This window comes from Penicillium macrosclerotiorum, assembly GCF_028827735.1.
Source record: "Penicillium macrosclerotiorum strain IBT 26536 chromosome Unknown utg000009l_segment0_segment0, whole genome shotgun sequence".
NCBI classification, from domain to species: Eukaryota; Fungi; Ascomycota; class Eurotiomycetes; order Eurotiales; family Aspergillaceae; genus Penicillium; species Penicillium macrosclerotiorum.
The window spans coordinates 418,226-435,385 of NW_026643088.1; the positions used below are offsets into that span (position 1 = coordinate 418,226).

General features: G+C 45.4%; 6 protein-coding genes across 6 annotated transcripts; all 6 read right to left on the reverse strand.

The window, feature by feature from the left end:
- Positions 1-339: 339 nt before the first annotated feature.
- Positions 340-3,149, reverse strand: N7462_009330 (fungal specific transcription factor domain-containing protein; the record flags this gene model as incomplete). Its single annotated transcript, XM_057081044.1, has 4 exons — positions 340-547; positions 619-2,484; positions 2,574-2,865; positions 3,008-3,149. The coding sequence occupies 4 exons, from the start codon at positions 3,147-3,149 to the stop codon at positions 340-342; spliced, it is 2,508 nt and encodes an 835-aa protein (XP_056929881.1).
- Positions 3,150-5,830: 2,681 nt separating this feature from the next.
- Positions 5,831-6,139, reverse strand: N7462_009331 (Cys/Met metabolism pyridoxal phosphate-dependent enzyme; the record flags this gene model as incomplete). Its single annotated transcript, XM_057081045.1, has 1 exon — positions 5,831-6,139. The coding sequence occupies one exon, from the start codon at positions 6,137-6,139 to the stop codon at positions 5,831-5,833; it is 309 nt and encodes a 102-aa protein (XP_056929882.1).
- A 2,781-nt stretch (positions 6,140-8,920) lies between these two features.
- Positions 8,921-9,943, reverse strand: N7462_009332 (uncharacterized protein; the record flags this gene model as incomplete). The annotated part of the gene is made up of 3 exons (XM_057081046.1): positions 8,921-9,320; positions 9,381-9,632; positions 9,744-9,943. The coding sequence occupies 3 exons, from the start codon at positions 9,941-9,943 to the stop codon at positions 8,921-8,923; spliced, it is 852 nt and encodes a 283-aa protein (XP_056929883.1).
- Positions 9,944-9,963: 20 nt separating this feature from the next.
- On the reverse strand, positions 9,964-10,842 carry N7462_009333 (uncharacterized protein; the record flags this gene model as incomplete). Its single annotated transcript, XM_057081047.1, has 4 exons — positions 9,964-10,159; positions 10,182-10,412; positions 10,459-10,588; positions 10,644-10,842. 4 exons carry the CDS (start codon positions 10,840-10,842, stop codon positions 9,964-9,966), a joined length of 756 nt encoding a protein of 251 aa, XP_056929884.1.
- A 1,596-nt stretch (positions 10,843-12,438) lies between these two features.
- Positions 12,439-14,093, reverse strand: N7462_009334 (putative acyl-CoA thioester hydrolase; the record flags this gene model as incomplete). Its single annotated transcript, XM_057081048.1, has 5 exons — positions 12,439-12,989; positions 13,060-13,241; positions 13,305-13,601; positions 13,665-13,729; positions 13,788-14,093. The coding sequence occupies 5 exons, from the start codon at positions 14,091-14,093 to the stop codon at positions 12,439-12,441; spliced, it is 1,401 nt and encodes a 466-aa protein (XP_056929885.1).
- Positions 14,094-16,212: 2,119 nt separating this feature from the next.
- Positions 16,213-16,437, reverse strand: N7462_009335 (uncharacterized protein; the record flags this gene model as incomplete). The annotated part of the gene is made up of 1 exon (XM_057081049.1): positions 16,213-16,437. One exon carries the CDS (start codon positions 16,435-16,437, stop codon positions 16,213-16,215), a length of 225 nt encoding a protein of 74 aa, XP_056929886.1.
- Between the last annotated feature and the right edge of the window lie 723 nt (positions 16,438-17,160).

Below are 17,160 nucleotides of genomic sequence, written 5' to 3' on the forward strand. Positions count from 1 at the left end.
CTCAACAAACTTTTCTGGGAACCTCCCAAAAAGGATTTCTAAACAGATATATAGAGTGATGATTTGTCCTGTATATCCGGGAGGGGAGACCAGCCTTTCTGCCCGCAACGACGGTGCAGTACCACGCTTGATGCCTCCTCCAGTGATCGACCGGAACCCTAAGAACGCTATCAGGATGATACATTGTCCTCGTAACCAAAGTGAGAACTGCACAGCCGCTGTAGATTAACTTAACTAGGTGTTCGAATTTACAGTAGTCTTTCACATAAGGGAGGACGTGAAAGTACCATGTCTAAATACTATGGCATATCTATCCCTTATCTAGAGACATTTCATGAATCAAGGATTTTCAGAAGATGATTCAAAGATCTTCTCGTAAATCTCGATCAGTATTTGTGCATCAGCCTGCAGTGCAGGAGAGTTGTTTCCATTGCGCAGGAGGAACTGAATTGTGCGTTTGAGGAGACGCCTGAGGACGTCTCGCTCGATAAGCTCAGAAAGACTGGAGGTATAGGTCGCGGAAAGGACGAGCATGTTTCCAAATTGCCTATGATAATCAATATTAGGGCAGATTCAATAGGAAAACACAGGAGATGGAATTGCATTAGAAGCACATACGTATGAGCGAGACTGAAGATGTTAGGGATCAGAAGTCTACCCTCAATTCCATCGAATGCCTCCGTGTTCAAGATAGCAGATTCTATGCAGACTCGGCATGCATGGTGGAGCTTCTCGGGGAGTTCTCTCAGGCTACCATTAGGCGGAGTCCAGTTGTCCGAACCAAAATGTGGGCCTAGTTTCTCATAGTGTAGAATGCTATAGAGCAATGGGCGGCGAATGATATACATAGTGCTATAATACGTAGCACGCATGCGAGCAGCATTGATATCAGTAGCGGGTGGATCTGTATCATCCCACTTGATGATGTCTGGGAGGCCCATGCGCCATAGATCGAGGCTCATGCTATGTCCTTCTTGAGCCATGGATGACCATGTAATTTTGTCATAACTTGCATCCCTATAAAAGTCTTGGTAGACACGCTGGAGGGTACCATATAAGTGGACCTGGGCAGAATAGAACGGCATGATCATGACCATCCTCTGTACAGACGGCTCATCATGGAAAGCCATCGTATAGCGCCCATTTGGTATCTCACTTTCGACCTCAGATATACCAGTGGCTGGAAGATCGACGTCCCAGAAAAATTCACTCTCCAATTGAAGACAAGTCCAGTAAGCAAATTCAAACAGGTCTTTGGAGGCCCCCTCTTCCAATGTCCCATACCTTTTCATACGAAGAATTGTCTGACACGTGTAGGCAGCCTGGGAAATCCATCCATGGGCATGCATGGGGCGTGCCAAGTGGCCGGCATACAGACCAGCAAGTAACCTCGCCTGTGCAAACTCTAGCCCGATTCCACCATGAAGACCAGCAAGAATCCGAGAAGCAAACCCATAAAGAGCCAAGCCTGGAATGACATGCAAACTCCGTTTATGTTCAAAATGATTGTCAGGGCAAGAAGTTTTCCTTTTGCTAGAATCTTCCTCCTGCTCCGATGTAAAAATCGAAAGCGAGCAGGAAGGGCCAATGAATCGAGATGTATTGTCGAAAGAGGATGCAATCGGGGTAATAAATCCAGACTTGGAATGTGTAGAGTTGACACTATTGGTGACGTGTCTGTCGTTCTTAGATGGTGTTTTCTTCAAGGAATTTGGGACGCAAGGGATATCTTGGTGGTTAAAGATGACCTTTTCATCCACAGTATGGCCAGGAAATGAAAATTTGGATTCGCACATAGCACCAAGGGCGAGAACAAGAAGAACGACAGCATCTCCAACATCATAGTCGACAGGCACCCTTAGAGATGCATGAAATAGGCCAACTGAGTCCCATCGGATACCATGAAAATCTTCGTCAGAATCTGAGTGGGCGTATTCGAACTTTTTGCCAGAACATGAGAGTTTAGTGTCTGTTGTCGACAACACAGTTTTCGGGGAGTGCTTTTTGATGAAACTATCCAGCTTCATGATCCAAGCACTTTGCGAAAGAAAAGGGTGTAGCTTATGCATGTGGTCGAAATAATTTCTATAGTATCGATGAACAGTCCCACCATCTAGTTGCAACCAACCATGTTCGTCGATTTCTGCATTTTCATCAGAGGAATATTGTACATTCGGAGTTTCTCGCGTCTGGACTTGTTTGGACTGTTTTCCTTTAGAGTCGCCCTCATCTAAAACGTCGTGGTTGACTGGTAATCTATCGTCATTTGTGTATGGAATATCGACCTGAGCACATAAAATAGAACCCAAGTCGCACTTCAACTCTAGATCCCTCATATATTCCACATCATACTTGTAGTTTACTAGCCGCTTGATCGAGGGCCATTCAAGAAGCGTATGCACTGCAGCTAAATGTTCTATTAAAATCGACAGCTCGAATGCATCAGTAACATATAAGCGAGATTGCCAAGGACGGACGTACTGCCTTGTATGACGATGCCTCTGATTTCTTCAAGCAATTCGGACATGCATGCGACATTTTCATTAACACATAGAAAATTTTCAAAGACGGACGTATGCCTTTCTGTGACGATATTTCTGTTTTCTTCAAGCAAATTGAACATGCATGCGACATTTTTATGGACGCATACATTGGCATGGAAGGACGCACGCTTTTCTGTATTGATTCCATTGAATTCTTCAAAATAGTTGAACATGTGTGCGATATCTTTATTGGCGCATACAAGATTGTCAAATACCGGTTTATCCCAATTTGTGGTGTTTTGGATTTCTTCAAGCAAGTTAAGGACGTGCTGGAGACTCATCACTTTAAATGTACTCCCGTCCTCGTAGCCTTGCGAAGATTCTATGGAAATAATTAGTCAGCCCAGGCATATCCCCTTCCTCTTCATACTGAACATCTCAGTGATTCCAGTCAAGCTTGAAAAGGAAAATATATACAATGGCCGCTATGGAGGCGGGGTGATCAGCTCGTGCTGGTGACATACCTGAAAAGGCACTATTATTTAAACCCTTTGAAGTTTCCATCAAGGGTGTTGCGAAAATAGGCTCCGCATGTACCTGACGTGGGTGCAGTTGGTTTTGGTGCTTCGGTTGTTCTCCTACAGAGGCATTGTCCAGCTCTTTCATCGTGTTGCGTTCCAAAGTTGCCTCACCCTGGACTGGTTTGATACATCCTCGCCCTAATTCACTTCGGAAATGCCGTCGAAGATTTGATTTGCGAGCGTAACGTGAACCACAGCCCCAGCGCGCACCGTTTTTCAGTGTACCGCCGCATACCCAATTTCTTTCACCTGTGTGCAGCTGTTCATGTGTTTTCCGGTCATTATCTCTGGTAAAAGCCCTTCCACATACCTCGCAAACGAAGGGCCGCTCTCCGGTATGAGTGAGTAGATGATTCCGTAGGTTGAAGGCTCTAGTAAATCTTCGCGGGCATAGAGTACATGGAAAGCTTGCTGACGGCGGCCGCACATTTGGATGCGGAGATCGCATATTCAGGTCCAGGCCTTCCATTTCTTGTTATGTTTTGTTCGGGGTAGATGTGCTATGTTAACGGAAAGAGTAGTGATTTTAAAGATAGAGCAGAGTATGATAGATCTGGTGGAGAACTCTGGTCAAAGAGCGGTAAATTTAAGCCTCTTATAGGATGGGATCCTTAGATCTTGTAGAATTTTGAACTCCTGCTCTATCGTAACAATACGCTGGCTTGAATAATTATGGCCCACCACTGGCCTATCATGGCATTACAAGCTGCAAGGCTCAATTGAGGCTGATACAGTATCAGTAATGCTGGCACAGGCTCAGTGGGGCTTGGAAGACATAATCGGAATCGTACTTTTGTTGTAGGCTCTGCTGAGCAGGAGGCAATCAATCACACCGCTTATCCACTAGTTCACCGGAGAGCCATCCAATTGAAACCACGGTGGCTTCGGTGTTGCTGAGACGCTGCAAGGCCTTCCCTGCGATCAATCTCTTTGACCATGTATTGACTGCAGAGAAGAATTGGCTGTTGAGACTACACAGTGACACGATTTCGGTGGGCTGTGGCTACCTGTCAAATTTCCTGCACTGCACAGGCTCATTCCGCCTATGCGTCCTGTACCACATCCTTTCAGCACTGACATAGACGACATAGCCAGGGGCTCCTTTGAGAATACACAGGCCCACCCATGAAATTATCATTTCATTCTACCAGGCTTGGTAAGGCTATATGTGATAAACTTGCAGAACCTTGGCTCCTTGTTCAAATGGCAACATGTTGAACAGCCAGGGATGCCGGAGAAGTTGCGTTTAGGACCGCCTTCTTGGCTCTTTCACAAATTTGGCCTACAAAAAGTACTTTCCGCCCCACGCCATCACTTGCACTGGCTCCATAGCCTCTCTTAGGTTTATCAACAACAACACAGGTTTAGTCTCTCAATAAGTTTGCATGGGCTCAAGGATTTGCATAGGCCCAAGGAGCTCGGTAGCAAAATCCATTCAATCACCTTTCTTGGAATAAGCCACTTGTCTTTCTATAAATATGTTCTCTGTCTCGGTCTATTTGGAAAGTAAAAAAATTCATCTTTCAGTCTTTGAAGCCCTTTGGCACTTTTAACATTTTAAACCACGCATCCTTACTCTAGTTCCTATAATCTATTCTTTGAAATTTGACTCTATCAGCTGCTTCATGACGCCAGAATTAATATGCTCGATTGTTTTTGGCATTCTGATGGCGCTGTTTGCTCTATGGGGAATTGTGCAAAGCTCCCTTCAGCGGCAAGTCCGAGGTGAGCTGGTCCACGTCTTCTCATTGAGACCAATACTTGATCCTCATCTCAAGCTTAGATATCGAAGCCCAGCGAGATCGCCAATATCTAGCCTCTCTATATATCAATCGAAATTTTGTCGAGTCAATCGTTATCTATGGCCAGAATGCTGTCCAAGCCCGCGACGTCGTTGGGGTGATGACAGAATAAAGCCCGATTGGCGCCCCCCGGCTTGGATCATGAACTTATCAAGACGGACTGGAGTTGACTGTAGTAAAGGATTATTTATTTGCTGGTTTTTCTTCTTCGCCGATTTTGTATAGTTGTAGCCTGGGGAGTTAGGTACAATAAAGATTAGAAAAAAAGGGCAATAATGGCTAGTCAATGTTAGCTAAATTCCTATCTATTATAATTTAGTAGTATAAAGTTAAAATAGAGTAAATGTATTTAATAGCACGCTATCTCCGTTCAATTCCCTTCCTGGACTGATGTGGCGTTTTATGGGAAAGGAAATTGGGAAGTCACACAGGCGCATACATTAGGGAGATAAGTATACATATCCCCAATGTATCCATTCAGCTCACCTTTGCTTCTTTGTGACTATGTGTGCTTGGAACGAGCACTTGGCTATCAATATTGTTATTCTCCAAAGTAATCTATGTTTTTTTTAACATTTTGAGATCGCTTTGAACCCGTTATCCAACGTTATATTTGACTGCTCTTAGAAACTAAAATTATGGGCAATAAAGTAGACAAGTTGTGGCAAGAGACTAAGAAGGCCGATTGACCGCTGTAGTGCGTCGAGCAAGTCAGAATTGAGCAGTTCAAAAATTCATCTGATGTGTTTGTCAACTGTCCCTGAGCGATCCTGTACTCCATGAAGTCAAAAGCTACGTTGATCGCCGCTTGATCGAATTGATAACTGTCGAATTTACCGTAGTTCCATTCCTCATCAGCGGTCATTACTTCCAGTAGCTAGGCCTTAAGCTGTAACGGCGGTTTATGAAAGTGCTAATTCTCGCGTGGCAGTATCTGTGGAAGAGCGAGACATGCTTCCCACTACTAACTCCGCATTCTAGTCTTGTCTGCAGCCTGCAGCGCTCTCTTTAAAAGTTCAAGGAGCACCTCTTGGTCTTCGAGACCGATGAAAACCCACACTAGAATCTCATTAAGCCGATGTCCTTTGGCCCAATCTTTCTGGTTCTGCATAACCAACTGGGCATAAGGTAGCGCAATGGTACCGTTCGCACCGAAGGATGCCTTTGCACACCGGGAAGTTGTCGAAGAACGCCGAAGAACTTGCGTACTGTCAAAGTCGACCCAAAATACAGAGCCGAACCCGGGCTCGAACTCATCTGTGGCTGGGCGCATAAAGCTACAGTAGTTTTTCCGCGACCACCAGACGCGGCTGAATAGATAGTAGTCATATAAGAAGGCGCAACTCTCAGGCACTCGTTCACTTTTTCTTTCATCATAGTAATTCTGACTTTTTGTAATATTTCGAGCATACTTCTTTTGATCGTTAAATCGCACAACATGGCATCTGAAAGGGCTTCTCCTGTCTGTCGGCTGGGGCTTGACGCCACCCAATAGCCCCACGAATGGTTTCAATAGTTCTCAAGCTACCTTAAAGGACCTGAAGCAGCTCTATAAAGTCCTTGAGAAGGTATTGCTCAACCTTGCCAAGACGCAAATTGCAGATGCTCCTATTTTCCAGTATCATTTCCAACCAGGCCCTGACGTTGGTTCACCTAGAGCAGTTGCTGGTGAAGCTCACCGATGCCAGAAATAAGCAGGAAAAGAAAGTTGAGACTGATCTCAAAATTCCGATCTGAGGGCCTCACATATCCGTAGAGGTGGATGGTGTCTTTAGATGAACAACCAATATTAATAGCCAGTATAGTCGACTCTAGATACAAGACGTAGCGCGAGGAAACCAAAGAAAGGTGGCTTCCTCTCAGCTGCACCCTGTGAACAGGGACTTGTGTATCCCGCAATGAATGACCACTGCAGGAAGATGGGGCCAAAAATTGGGATGGGGCGCGTGTCTCGGGCATTTCGCCTCCTTTTCCAGGACGTTCCAACATGGGCACAGCACCTTGATAGAACGAACACAATCTCGAAACGAGATTTTGACTGTGATAAAGCCCTTTCCCAAGATAGCTAGTACAGCCTTACGAACGTTGCTTTCTCGTGAGAATGAATGAACGAGGGTCCACTTTCTTCAATTATCCATCCCACATCCTAGATATATAAAGGAGTACGGCCTTATTAAGCAATTTCCTCCAAGTATTCAAAATTCTTCTACTTTCCTGCGCCCATATCATATACTATCTGCAATGAACTCCTTCGGCGGAGATGGCTCCAGCCCTGTCCAAATGTCTCTTATACATGTCCTCTTTCCCGATTTCAGTATGGTTTCTGCCTTGCACAGCAGCTGCTTGCGGGTAACCTGGACAGCTAAATTTGCCTCCTTTGTACCTAAGGAATGCTTGTCCTCTTCACTCGCTATGCGGCCAGCTATGTTGGGGAGCTAGTGAGAAGTTACTTCAGTTTATAATTCTTCCCTTGTGATGGGATGAGTCGACAGCCAACAGCTTCGACAATCTATGTCTCATATTGTGACGAAGCTTACGACATGCTAGTCGGTTGGATAGCTCACCAACCATTTGTCCGCAACGCTCACTCAATAATTGCTGGTGTGAGATCGCCACAGCGAACAACTATTCAAAGCCAAGAAAAGAAAATGCATGTGACCTTCTCGCCTTAGGATAGATCTTTCCCTTTTTAGTATAAGGGACACCTACGTATCCTCCACTGCACTGTTATAGACCATCGAGAAGATATCTACATCTCCTCTATTAGCTTTTATCTAAACATTTTCAAACAGCTCATTGAAGAGTGCCGAGGAAATTAGCTTATTAGTATTGACAAAAAGATCACTATCTTTGAGCACAGTGAAGGAGACTGGAAGAAGACTAAATTAAGACCAATTCGACCCGTTCTTAACAGTCACTATGGACATGGAAGTACAAGGTGACCTGTTAAGAGATGTGAAGGACTTCGTGAATGAAGATATGCAGAAGTGGTACGCCGATCGCGGGATCCCCTCCCAACGAGGCTACCTTTTGGACGTCCTGGAACCGGAAAATCCAGCTTCAGTCTCTCCCTGGCCGCGGAATTTGAACTGGTCATTTATACGCTTCAACTGTCAGGGATTTCTGACAACAAGCTGATGAAGCTATTTTCTGAGCTTCTACCGCACTGCATTGTTCTCCTAAAGGACGTGAACACCGCTGGGATGGGGCGTAGGGACGACTCTGATATATTCTTGGCTAAATACCCCTCAGGCTGACCCTAAGGTTAAGACACATCGCAGATGTCGTCCACTGAGCCACCCGTCTCCCTAGTGACCTCCCGTCCCACTGCGAAACATCTTCACCCACTCACCCCTCGACTGCTTAGCCAGTACTGATTTTGCTTCATTGTATACCACGCTCGTACGCATAGCTGTCCTGAAACCACCTTGTGGGCTTAAACGGCCGATTGGAGATTCAGGAGTGCCTATCTTGCATCCTTGTTTTGATTAAAATTTTCAGGACCTTGTTGATCTTAGTCAAATATTCAAAGTCCGCCGATACGATTGCAGCCGATTGAGTCAGTTCCTAACAGTGTGCCCACCCTCCGCTACTAGCAAATATTCATAATTCCATGACGTTTTTCATACACTTCGGGGCAATCAGTGGGCTTCTTTGATTTCCTTGCAGCCAATTCCTTCGTCTAACCATCCGCAGAGGCCTTCACACCTACGACAAAACTTTTTTATATCTCGGTACAGACAGCCATAGAATTAATTGGTCGAGAAAGGGGCTTTGCGCTCAAGGATATCGATGATACTGAGTGCTGCCACACTGCATTATTCAACCGAGCTTGAAAAGAATGTTGCGTTTCTTAGTTTGTAATCTGCAAATCGAATGTAGGTCATATGAACGACTAGCTACATCAAAACTAATGCCCCTCGCGTAACCTAACATAACTAGGACGTAACCCGGGGGTTAAGTTTTAGGTCGAAGACTCTGACATGGTCTTTTGCCCAGTGTCCCTAGTTATATACTGGTCCTAATTTAAGGCTCCAATACCAGATACCAGAATTCAATACTGCAAGCCAGAGAGAGCTTGAGAATGACTTTCCTCCCACGGATACTTTTGCTCTACCGATTTGATCAGGTCCACATGAGCAGCACTTCGGGGGTTGATGGACAGTTTGAAAGGAGCAGGATGGCTGATGACTCCTGGGAGGAAGTTCAAATTAACGTCTTGTACTTTGCCATTTTCTATCGGCTTCGTGATGTTGAAAACTGCCAAAACTCGTGAAACAGTCAAGAAGATATTCGAATCCGCCAGGGTTCGCCCTGGGCAAGCTCGACGACCGAATCCGAACACCAACAGGTGAGGATCCCTCTCAGGAACATGTCCATCAGGTATATCCAAGAAACGCTCTGGCTTGAAGCTCATTGGGTCATTGTAAACACTTGGGTCGTGCGTAAATGCCCTATCCCCCAGACTCAGGATCTAGACGCACGATTCAATATTTGGAAAGAAGTCGACTTACCACAAATTTGACAGGATTGCGGAGCCTTTAGGGATAAAATATCCATTACACATATCGTCCTCAATTGACGCATGGGCTACATTCATTGGAACAACTGGGTGCCATCGGAGGACTTCCTTAACCAAAGCATTGATATAAGGCAGATTCTCTCGGTCTTTAAACTCTGGCAGTTTACCCGTGCCGATGACTGTTTCGAGTTCCTGCTGGGCCTTTCTCTGAGCTTCCGGGAAAAAAGCCATGGCAAGGAAGAAGCTTGCAATGGAGGACACCGTCTATAATTCTCAGTTCACGGGGAATCGGATTCTATTTGAATGGGCCAAACTCACTGTATCCGCTCCCCCGGCATAGAGTGATCCAGCAGACCATTTGATGATATTTTCCTCTTCCGACCCAGGGCGTACAGGATTCTCTTGAAGAATATTGGAGAGAAAAGACGGAACAAACTTCTCATTCTTCATTTGTTGTTTCACAAACGCAAATGGTATATCGCTGAATTCCCTTGCTTTTGTTTTATAACCCTGTGCAGTTTTGATGAACCCTGCGCCTGGGAACCAAGAAGGCATGTATCTCACTAATCACAGCGTTAAATTTGGCTCAAATTCAGAATTTTTGTCAAGGAAAGCGCACATATAGGAATAAAATCCACTGCCCATGTTGCGGGAAGCAAAGCAAAGGAAAAGTCTTCCATAGCCTTATCAGCGAGATCAACAAGAGGGTCTCTCTTGTGCGGTTCAATGGTATAACCGTAGCCAATTTTCAAAACTATTGCTCCAGCCTCTCTGTTTGTCTAATTTAGTACACATCTTGTATTGCAGAAATTCAGTGATGCGGTGGCCTAACTTTCTAATATGCTGTTGCAGCTTATCGGGTTCTTCAAGCACCCTCAACAGAAACCGACTGACCTCCGCTGTCTGTATTTCATTAAAGCGAGATACTGATTTATTAGAGCCGATTTCCTGGTACAAATGTTTTCGAGTCTGTCTAGTGTGGTCTGGGTTTCTGAGCGCCCCGAGGACATTATTCCATCCCGACCTAACGATTTTAATGAAATTCCATCTACCTTAGAGCAAGGACCTACATGTCAGTAAAATTCTGCTGCGGTCGCGACGAATGTATGACCGATCGTTTCTCCAATAATTCCACTGCCAGTTGGGCATTGTTGAGAATGATGAGGTTCTTCCCCATCACAGTGAGGGAACTAATAGGTCCTAATGAACAAGTTCAGCTACCAATATTATCAATAATCAAGAACTGTGTCTATACCATATAGATCCTTATGTTTAAGCCAATATTGCCATTCTTGGTCATTTGGTCTAGGCAAATCACCCAAATTCCCGACCAGAGGCTTCCGTGGGGGCCCTGGAGGAAGAGGCCGATGATCTTTCTTGCGGTTAAGAAATGCAGCTATCACAGAAATTCCAAAAAGAGTGATCAGAATGCTAGCCCAGAGTTTGAAAAGCATATTGAAATACGAGATGGTGATGGAAGAGTGTGAAACTGACAAGAGATAGGTAGCTGTATTCTGGGCTGGGCTGCTCTTAAATCACCGGAAGAGGGGTTATGTCTCTTCACTGCACCTCCACGGTGCTAGGTAGTAGCTTCTAGTATTATATTGCAGGGTTTATGCGTAAAGTCAAACTGCAATTTCTCTCCAATAGGTCTCTCTCCACCTTGATGCATGCTGAGCGGGATGGCTATCCGCTGACTGGGTGTTGTGTTGTCGGTGGTTGCATGGATATTATCATCCCTGTCCGCGAAAAATCCGTGGCTCACACAAGCCAAATAATGCATATAATCACGGTATTATGAGTGGTTGATACCACACCCATTGATGCTCTTATATAATAATCTCAATCACATGTGGTAAGACTCCAACTTCAGATCGTCATTTTTGACGTACTTTTTTTTCAAATCCTCGTTGAATGACTGGGATTTTTGCATCAGTTGACTCATCATCATTCTCTCAAAAATATTGAAAGCCCCCTCAGATGCTTACATGTGAACCAAAAAGTCCTATCTTCCGTTTCGTTGCCAGGCTTCAACTTGAAGCCATGCAAACCACTGAAGATCCAGTTACCACCCAATTTGCCACGACAAGAAGATCCGGAAGAGGAGTTGGAGATAGCCAAGGCAAAAAATTATGACTAGTCAAGAGTTACCTTAAACCCCTCCTCAGGCGCAAATGCGCCTTGCTCGTTGTCATTCAGTGAGACAATCCTTTTGAGGAATCTAATGTGGTAAGTTAGGAGAGCGGCGAGGTCCAAAAAGAGATCAGCACAAAGACTTTTCGGACTTTCTTGATACAATCAGGTGATAAGTGTGATATTCGCACGGCTACTAGTACCACAAATGATGGTGCATTGGTGAGGATTTCAGTTTCGATCATCGCGATAAAGTGTGCGTGTTCGATTTCATTCCAGACAGAGCGCCAAATCGCGTCAGATTTACTGTGGGTTAAATGTACCTCTTTCTAATAACACAATCAATTACATAGCATGTACATTCCATCATTTCTGCATTTTCAGAAGACCGCAATGAACTCTCGATATCCTTGGCCTGTTTAGCATCCATTGATTGTTTGTTAATGGCCCGCACTGGATTTTTTGCGGTCGGCAACTCGACCGTCACGAACCTGTGCCTTGACAGTCATTCGTGTTATCCTTTTCGATAAACAATTTGACGCTAGCTTCTCAGTCAAAAAGGGACATCATTCAACGCTATACCAAAGTATCTCAGCTTAGGTACCAGTGTATTAGCAGATCTTATGTTACTGCACCCGCGTTAGCAGAGCGAACCCTGAGTACAGGGTTGCTCTCGTGCCAAAAGAACCACAGGCTGAAGAGGGATGATATTTGTACACGAAGAGAGCAATTGAGAGAATTTTTTGCAAAAAAAAGATCAAGCTTCGTAATATGAAACCAGTATGAAAGCATACTATCTTGGTAATAAATTTCCCGGAGGACTAGATAACCAGGCCACCTGTCTATCAAGACTATTTACAATGCTCCAATTCCAAAGAAAAAAGAAAGGATTATGCACGCCCAATCCAAGCAAAGCTCTATTCTGTCACACTATCCTGGATACTTCGCAAAGTACTTGATTTGTGCGCAGGATCAATAGCAGCTGCATTGCGTGCACGTCTTCGGGCATCTGTCCAAAGCATAAACTCACCATAGCTCTTGGGCATGACATTGATGTCTTTTTCGACAAGGAAAGTGTAGTTGAACATGCCAGTCGACTTCTTGGTGCCGTGCTCGACATCGCGGACCTTCGAGTCGACTCGCACCTGCACGCGAGTAAACTTACTGTGCCCGCCTTCTCGCTCCTCGGGTTCGGTGTACGCGACTGTAGCGCGCAGGTACAGCACGCTGCCAACCGGGACGGGATTCTCAAAGGTGCTGGGGTCAAGGGCAAGGAAGTTGGGACGAGCGTGCGCGAAAGATGCAGCACAGCAGAACGCCAGCTCGAAGGTTTGCTTAAGCAAAAAGCCACCGAAAATCATGAAGTTGTGTCTGTTTCGGTCTTGTGGTTGCATAATCATAGCAGATTTGAGAACAGTGTCACTCATATCAACCTGGTTTTGTGGGCGAATGGCAGGGACTTGCGGGTCTAGGTTCAGGTGTTAATAGGGACTAGAAAAGAATTTAGATATAGGGTGTAATGGTCGGGCTTTGCATACTCAGGTATGACATTTCTTTCGTCCACATGGAGTGGATCAGATTACTCTCCTCGTCATCAGGCGCCTTTTCTAAGAGGCTCCGTTTCCGGAGAGCCTTTTTAGCTTTGTAGTTCTCCTCTCCTTTCTTGAAAAGAGCCTTCTCCTCTTCAGTCTCCACAATTAGAGGAGCCACTGGAGCAGGTCTATAATTAAGAGAAATTAGGTTACTGATATTAGGGGTATAGAGGAGTCATCAGAGGCCATACTTTTTCGTAACTGGATCAAGTGATACCATCGTGAAGGCACAAGTAATCAGAACATCTTCAGGTGTCGCAGGCTGTCCTTCGGGGCGAGCTTTGGCCACTTGCACGGAGACTTCCATACTTGAACGACCAGTAGCATAACTGACTTGGCCACTAAGCTCGAGATCGCAAATTTCCATCAAGGGGTTCTCGATAGTAATTCTGTCCACGGCTGCAGTGACTGTGCTGACACCATCACCAGTGTGGCGATAGGCAATAACACCAGCCAAGGCATCAAGATCCATGACCAAGGACCCGAGTCTAAGATTTAGTCAGTGTAAGGTTCCTTGTCCAGTGTTTTAATGACGAGAGTAGCTATCGTACCGAATGTGCCCAGAGGCATTGAGATAGGTATCTAACAACCACTTGTCTTGCGCCAAGGGCAAAACCTATAGATTCGGTAAAGGGATTAACAATGTGAGATGATTCGAGACACGGAATACCTACGGCACTGTAGTAACTGTCCGACATCTTTTTTGGCGTAAGATCCGGCTTCACGGCCTGTGCCGGTGGTACACCGTCTTCCGATTTGCGGGCTGCCTCACGGCTCTGGGTCAGTGCATCGATCCATGGAGTCTTGACACGCATTGGCATCCATGTTGGTCGAAACGCGGCGTTAGTCGGCGTTGAGCGAAATTCCCGGCTGTTGGTGCATCGCGGTTGTGCGGCAATAGCTGCGCGTGGAGTCAGGGCAGTCGGCGCCAAGCACTTAGGCCGAGAAATAGCAGTCCTTCTTCCTGCAAGTCCAAACATAGTGTGTATATTGGTAGGTAGGTTTAAGGAAGGTGGAAGTGTTAAGTCGAGGTGATTAGTATTCGCGATGACGCTGTTGGGCCCGAAGGGTTGACCCGATTCGGTTAGTGCACAAGCCTTTCCGGGGCATATCGGGAAAACAGTGCCGAAGAACGCCGGGAGGGAACCCGGGCCGGCACTCGAAGGAACTCAGCTCGGTAACATGGTTGGTATGAATAACGATGAAGGCTCCACTAGGCCGCAGAGTGAAGACGCTGGTCCTGGGAGACCACCAGCAGCTCTTCTATTCGCCATCCTCAGTAGATTCTCTGCTTATGTCTTATCGATCCCCGACCGTGGTTAATTGCATATGCGTGCGTGGTCGCTTCGTCTGCACCGTACTGGGCTCAACGCTTCGGGTGTCGTACACTGCTGAGATACAAAGCAAGCGTTTTGATATATCTCAATGCCTTCGCAGTTGGTTTTCTGCATTTTCTGCACACAACAATTCGTATGGACTAGTACTGAGCGAACTAATCGACATGGCTTGATGACTGAGTGATTAAACCAATTGACTTTCCGAATGCTACACAAATAGGAGTGGAGTTCAAGCTGAATAATTATGTCCTGAAAAGTGGCAGCAGTATTTGGCCGTCATTTCAGATCGACACATAGAAACTAGTGGCCTCTCGAGGTCATAAACAATATATATTATTCATAGCGTGATAAAAAATTGAAAATAGGGATATGGAAGTAGATCTAAGATACAAGAAATTACTGGAAATGTCTGGAGTGGACCAGGGCGCTCTATGGCAAGCCTGACATGCAGGCGGGATGAGATAGATCGGCGAACAAGCCACTAAACACCACATATCACGATGGAGGAAAGCCTCTCAAAAAGGAAACAGATGATGTTTGAGTAAAAGAGCGTAGAATTGATATTTCTCCTTGTCGGAGATGCGAAGCTATATCTGTAAAGACTGTGCGCTATATATCTTTTAATCAGAGACCACACATCGTAGGTATCTTCCCTATTACAATAGGTACGTATACTTTATGTCTACTACGAGGTAATTAGGGGAGCGAAAATTAGGAGCAACCGGAAGCTATTTATAGTATATACCAGTAACATTTCAAGAATGTATGTTATATGTTGTTGAATCAGCAGTAATTAGTAGTAACTAATAATACGTATTATACTACGACTAGGGAATTGACTGTTGATGCAATGTAAAAAAGGAAAATGAAAAAGGATGATGGGGCAACGGATGTTCGGTCTGCGAAGCCTGCCGTACCAAATCCCATATTGAAAAAAAATGCTAATGCACGTATACTAGGACCAACAAGATTCTTTAGTCCTTTTGAATCTAATGATTAATATACATGTTTTCAGGGACCTATTCATCAGGAATGAAACATCCGCCCAGCAATTGCTGAACCGGTCAACTTTTGCATTCCCAGAGGTCCACCGGTCATGGCTCCAGTCCACCGATCATATGTCCCTATCTTTTGCACGTGGTGTACATTCCGACTTTCGAATTGGTAAGAGGCATCATGTTCCTCATCTTCATCGATCGAAATCCTCCAACCAGTGATATTCATATTCTCCAAGGTCGGGAAGGTGATGTTGGGACGGATCGGACGGACGACTATGCTGTTTTTGTCACAGCTGGACCGAATGATCTTTTAATCTCGAGCAAGATATGCACTGGAGGTAATTCTCTGGTGGGTATCGATATAGTAGAACTAAACGAGGGAATAGGAGCCAACTGCGGCGTGGCCCCAGTAGTACATACATGCAGATTGCCGCTGGCAATGGTAACCATCGTGAATCTGACAGCGCATGATTCGCTCAGGTGAAATAGCTGATCAAACCAGGATCATCGGCACACCCTGAAACCTGAACTAGCATTTGTGATCATGGGTAGACCAAAGCTCCCACTTTGAGACTCCTTCCATACTCGCCCCACATACTTGGAAGTTTGCAAGGCAATACCGCCCCTCCAGCCCGTCTCAATTGATCTGAGGCCAGCTAACATTGCCGATCGGTACTTGCCAGTATTTATCGAGAGCCCTGCGATGAACAGAGGCTAGCAGAGTACACCATTGGCAGAGGAAGCCATGGGGAGTTTTGTGAGGGTCAAGAAAAGGTGGAGATAATATGCTGCATCGGTTCATTGCATATTGACATGTGAGATTTTATCGCCTGGCTGAGCTGCAATTCACAGCGCAGATAGTACAGCTTGAAGGCCAACTGGACCTCGTTCAATGGTAGCTCACTTGCACCGAAATTTTCGACTCCAGCATATCTTTGATTGGCGGAGATTCGCTCTAGCTTCAGTTCCAGAGACGACTGTTCTGACATGATTGACATACCGTATGAACAAAGCAATGAATCGATATTGAACACAGCAGAGAGACGTAGGCCAATTTGAAAGACCTCTGGCGATGGCCCTTAGAGCATACCCTGGCTCCGATGCCTCTAAGGTGTTGGACAATGAAATATCGGGAACGCAAGTTCTATGCCTATTCTCGTATGACGGCCGTGAGTCGTCGCTGCAAGGGTGAAAAAGTAGCAGGATAATTCTAATAGGAATCCACCAACTTCCGGGTTATCTGAAAGACTGCTCAGGCCTTTTGATATAAAAGCAGCAGCTCCATTGATGTGAGTAAGTAAATAGTGCCTGTTACTAAAATTAAAGACTGGGGGCTGTCAGCGTGCAATTCGGTTTGTCAGGCAGAAAAGTTTGAAATACCTCGTGAACACAAAGAAGTGCCGTGATCAGATTATCATCTTTTGAGCTTGTTAGCTAGAGTAACATGTCTCAAACCGCCAAATGGACATGCCTGGTAAATATTTCTCACATCCGGAATTAATACTCCCCAATTTATTTGCTATCGCAGCTTATCGCGCCGCCGCCGCACCTCCGTAGTGCTGGTATGATAATCGCCCGAGCTCCACACACTCCACACCAATTTTACCAAGATCGTCTGCAGAAATGGTCAGGAGACAATGCATCACCATATCATTGCCCATATCTATAGGGATCAGGTAATGGAGAAAGTCCGCACCGCCAGAGACCCAGAT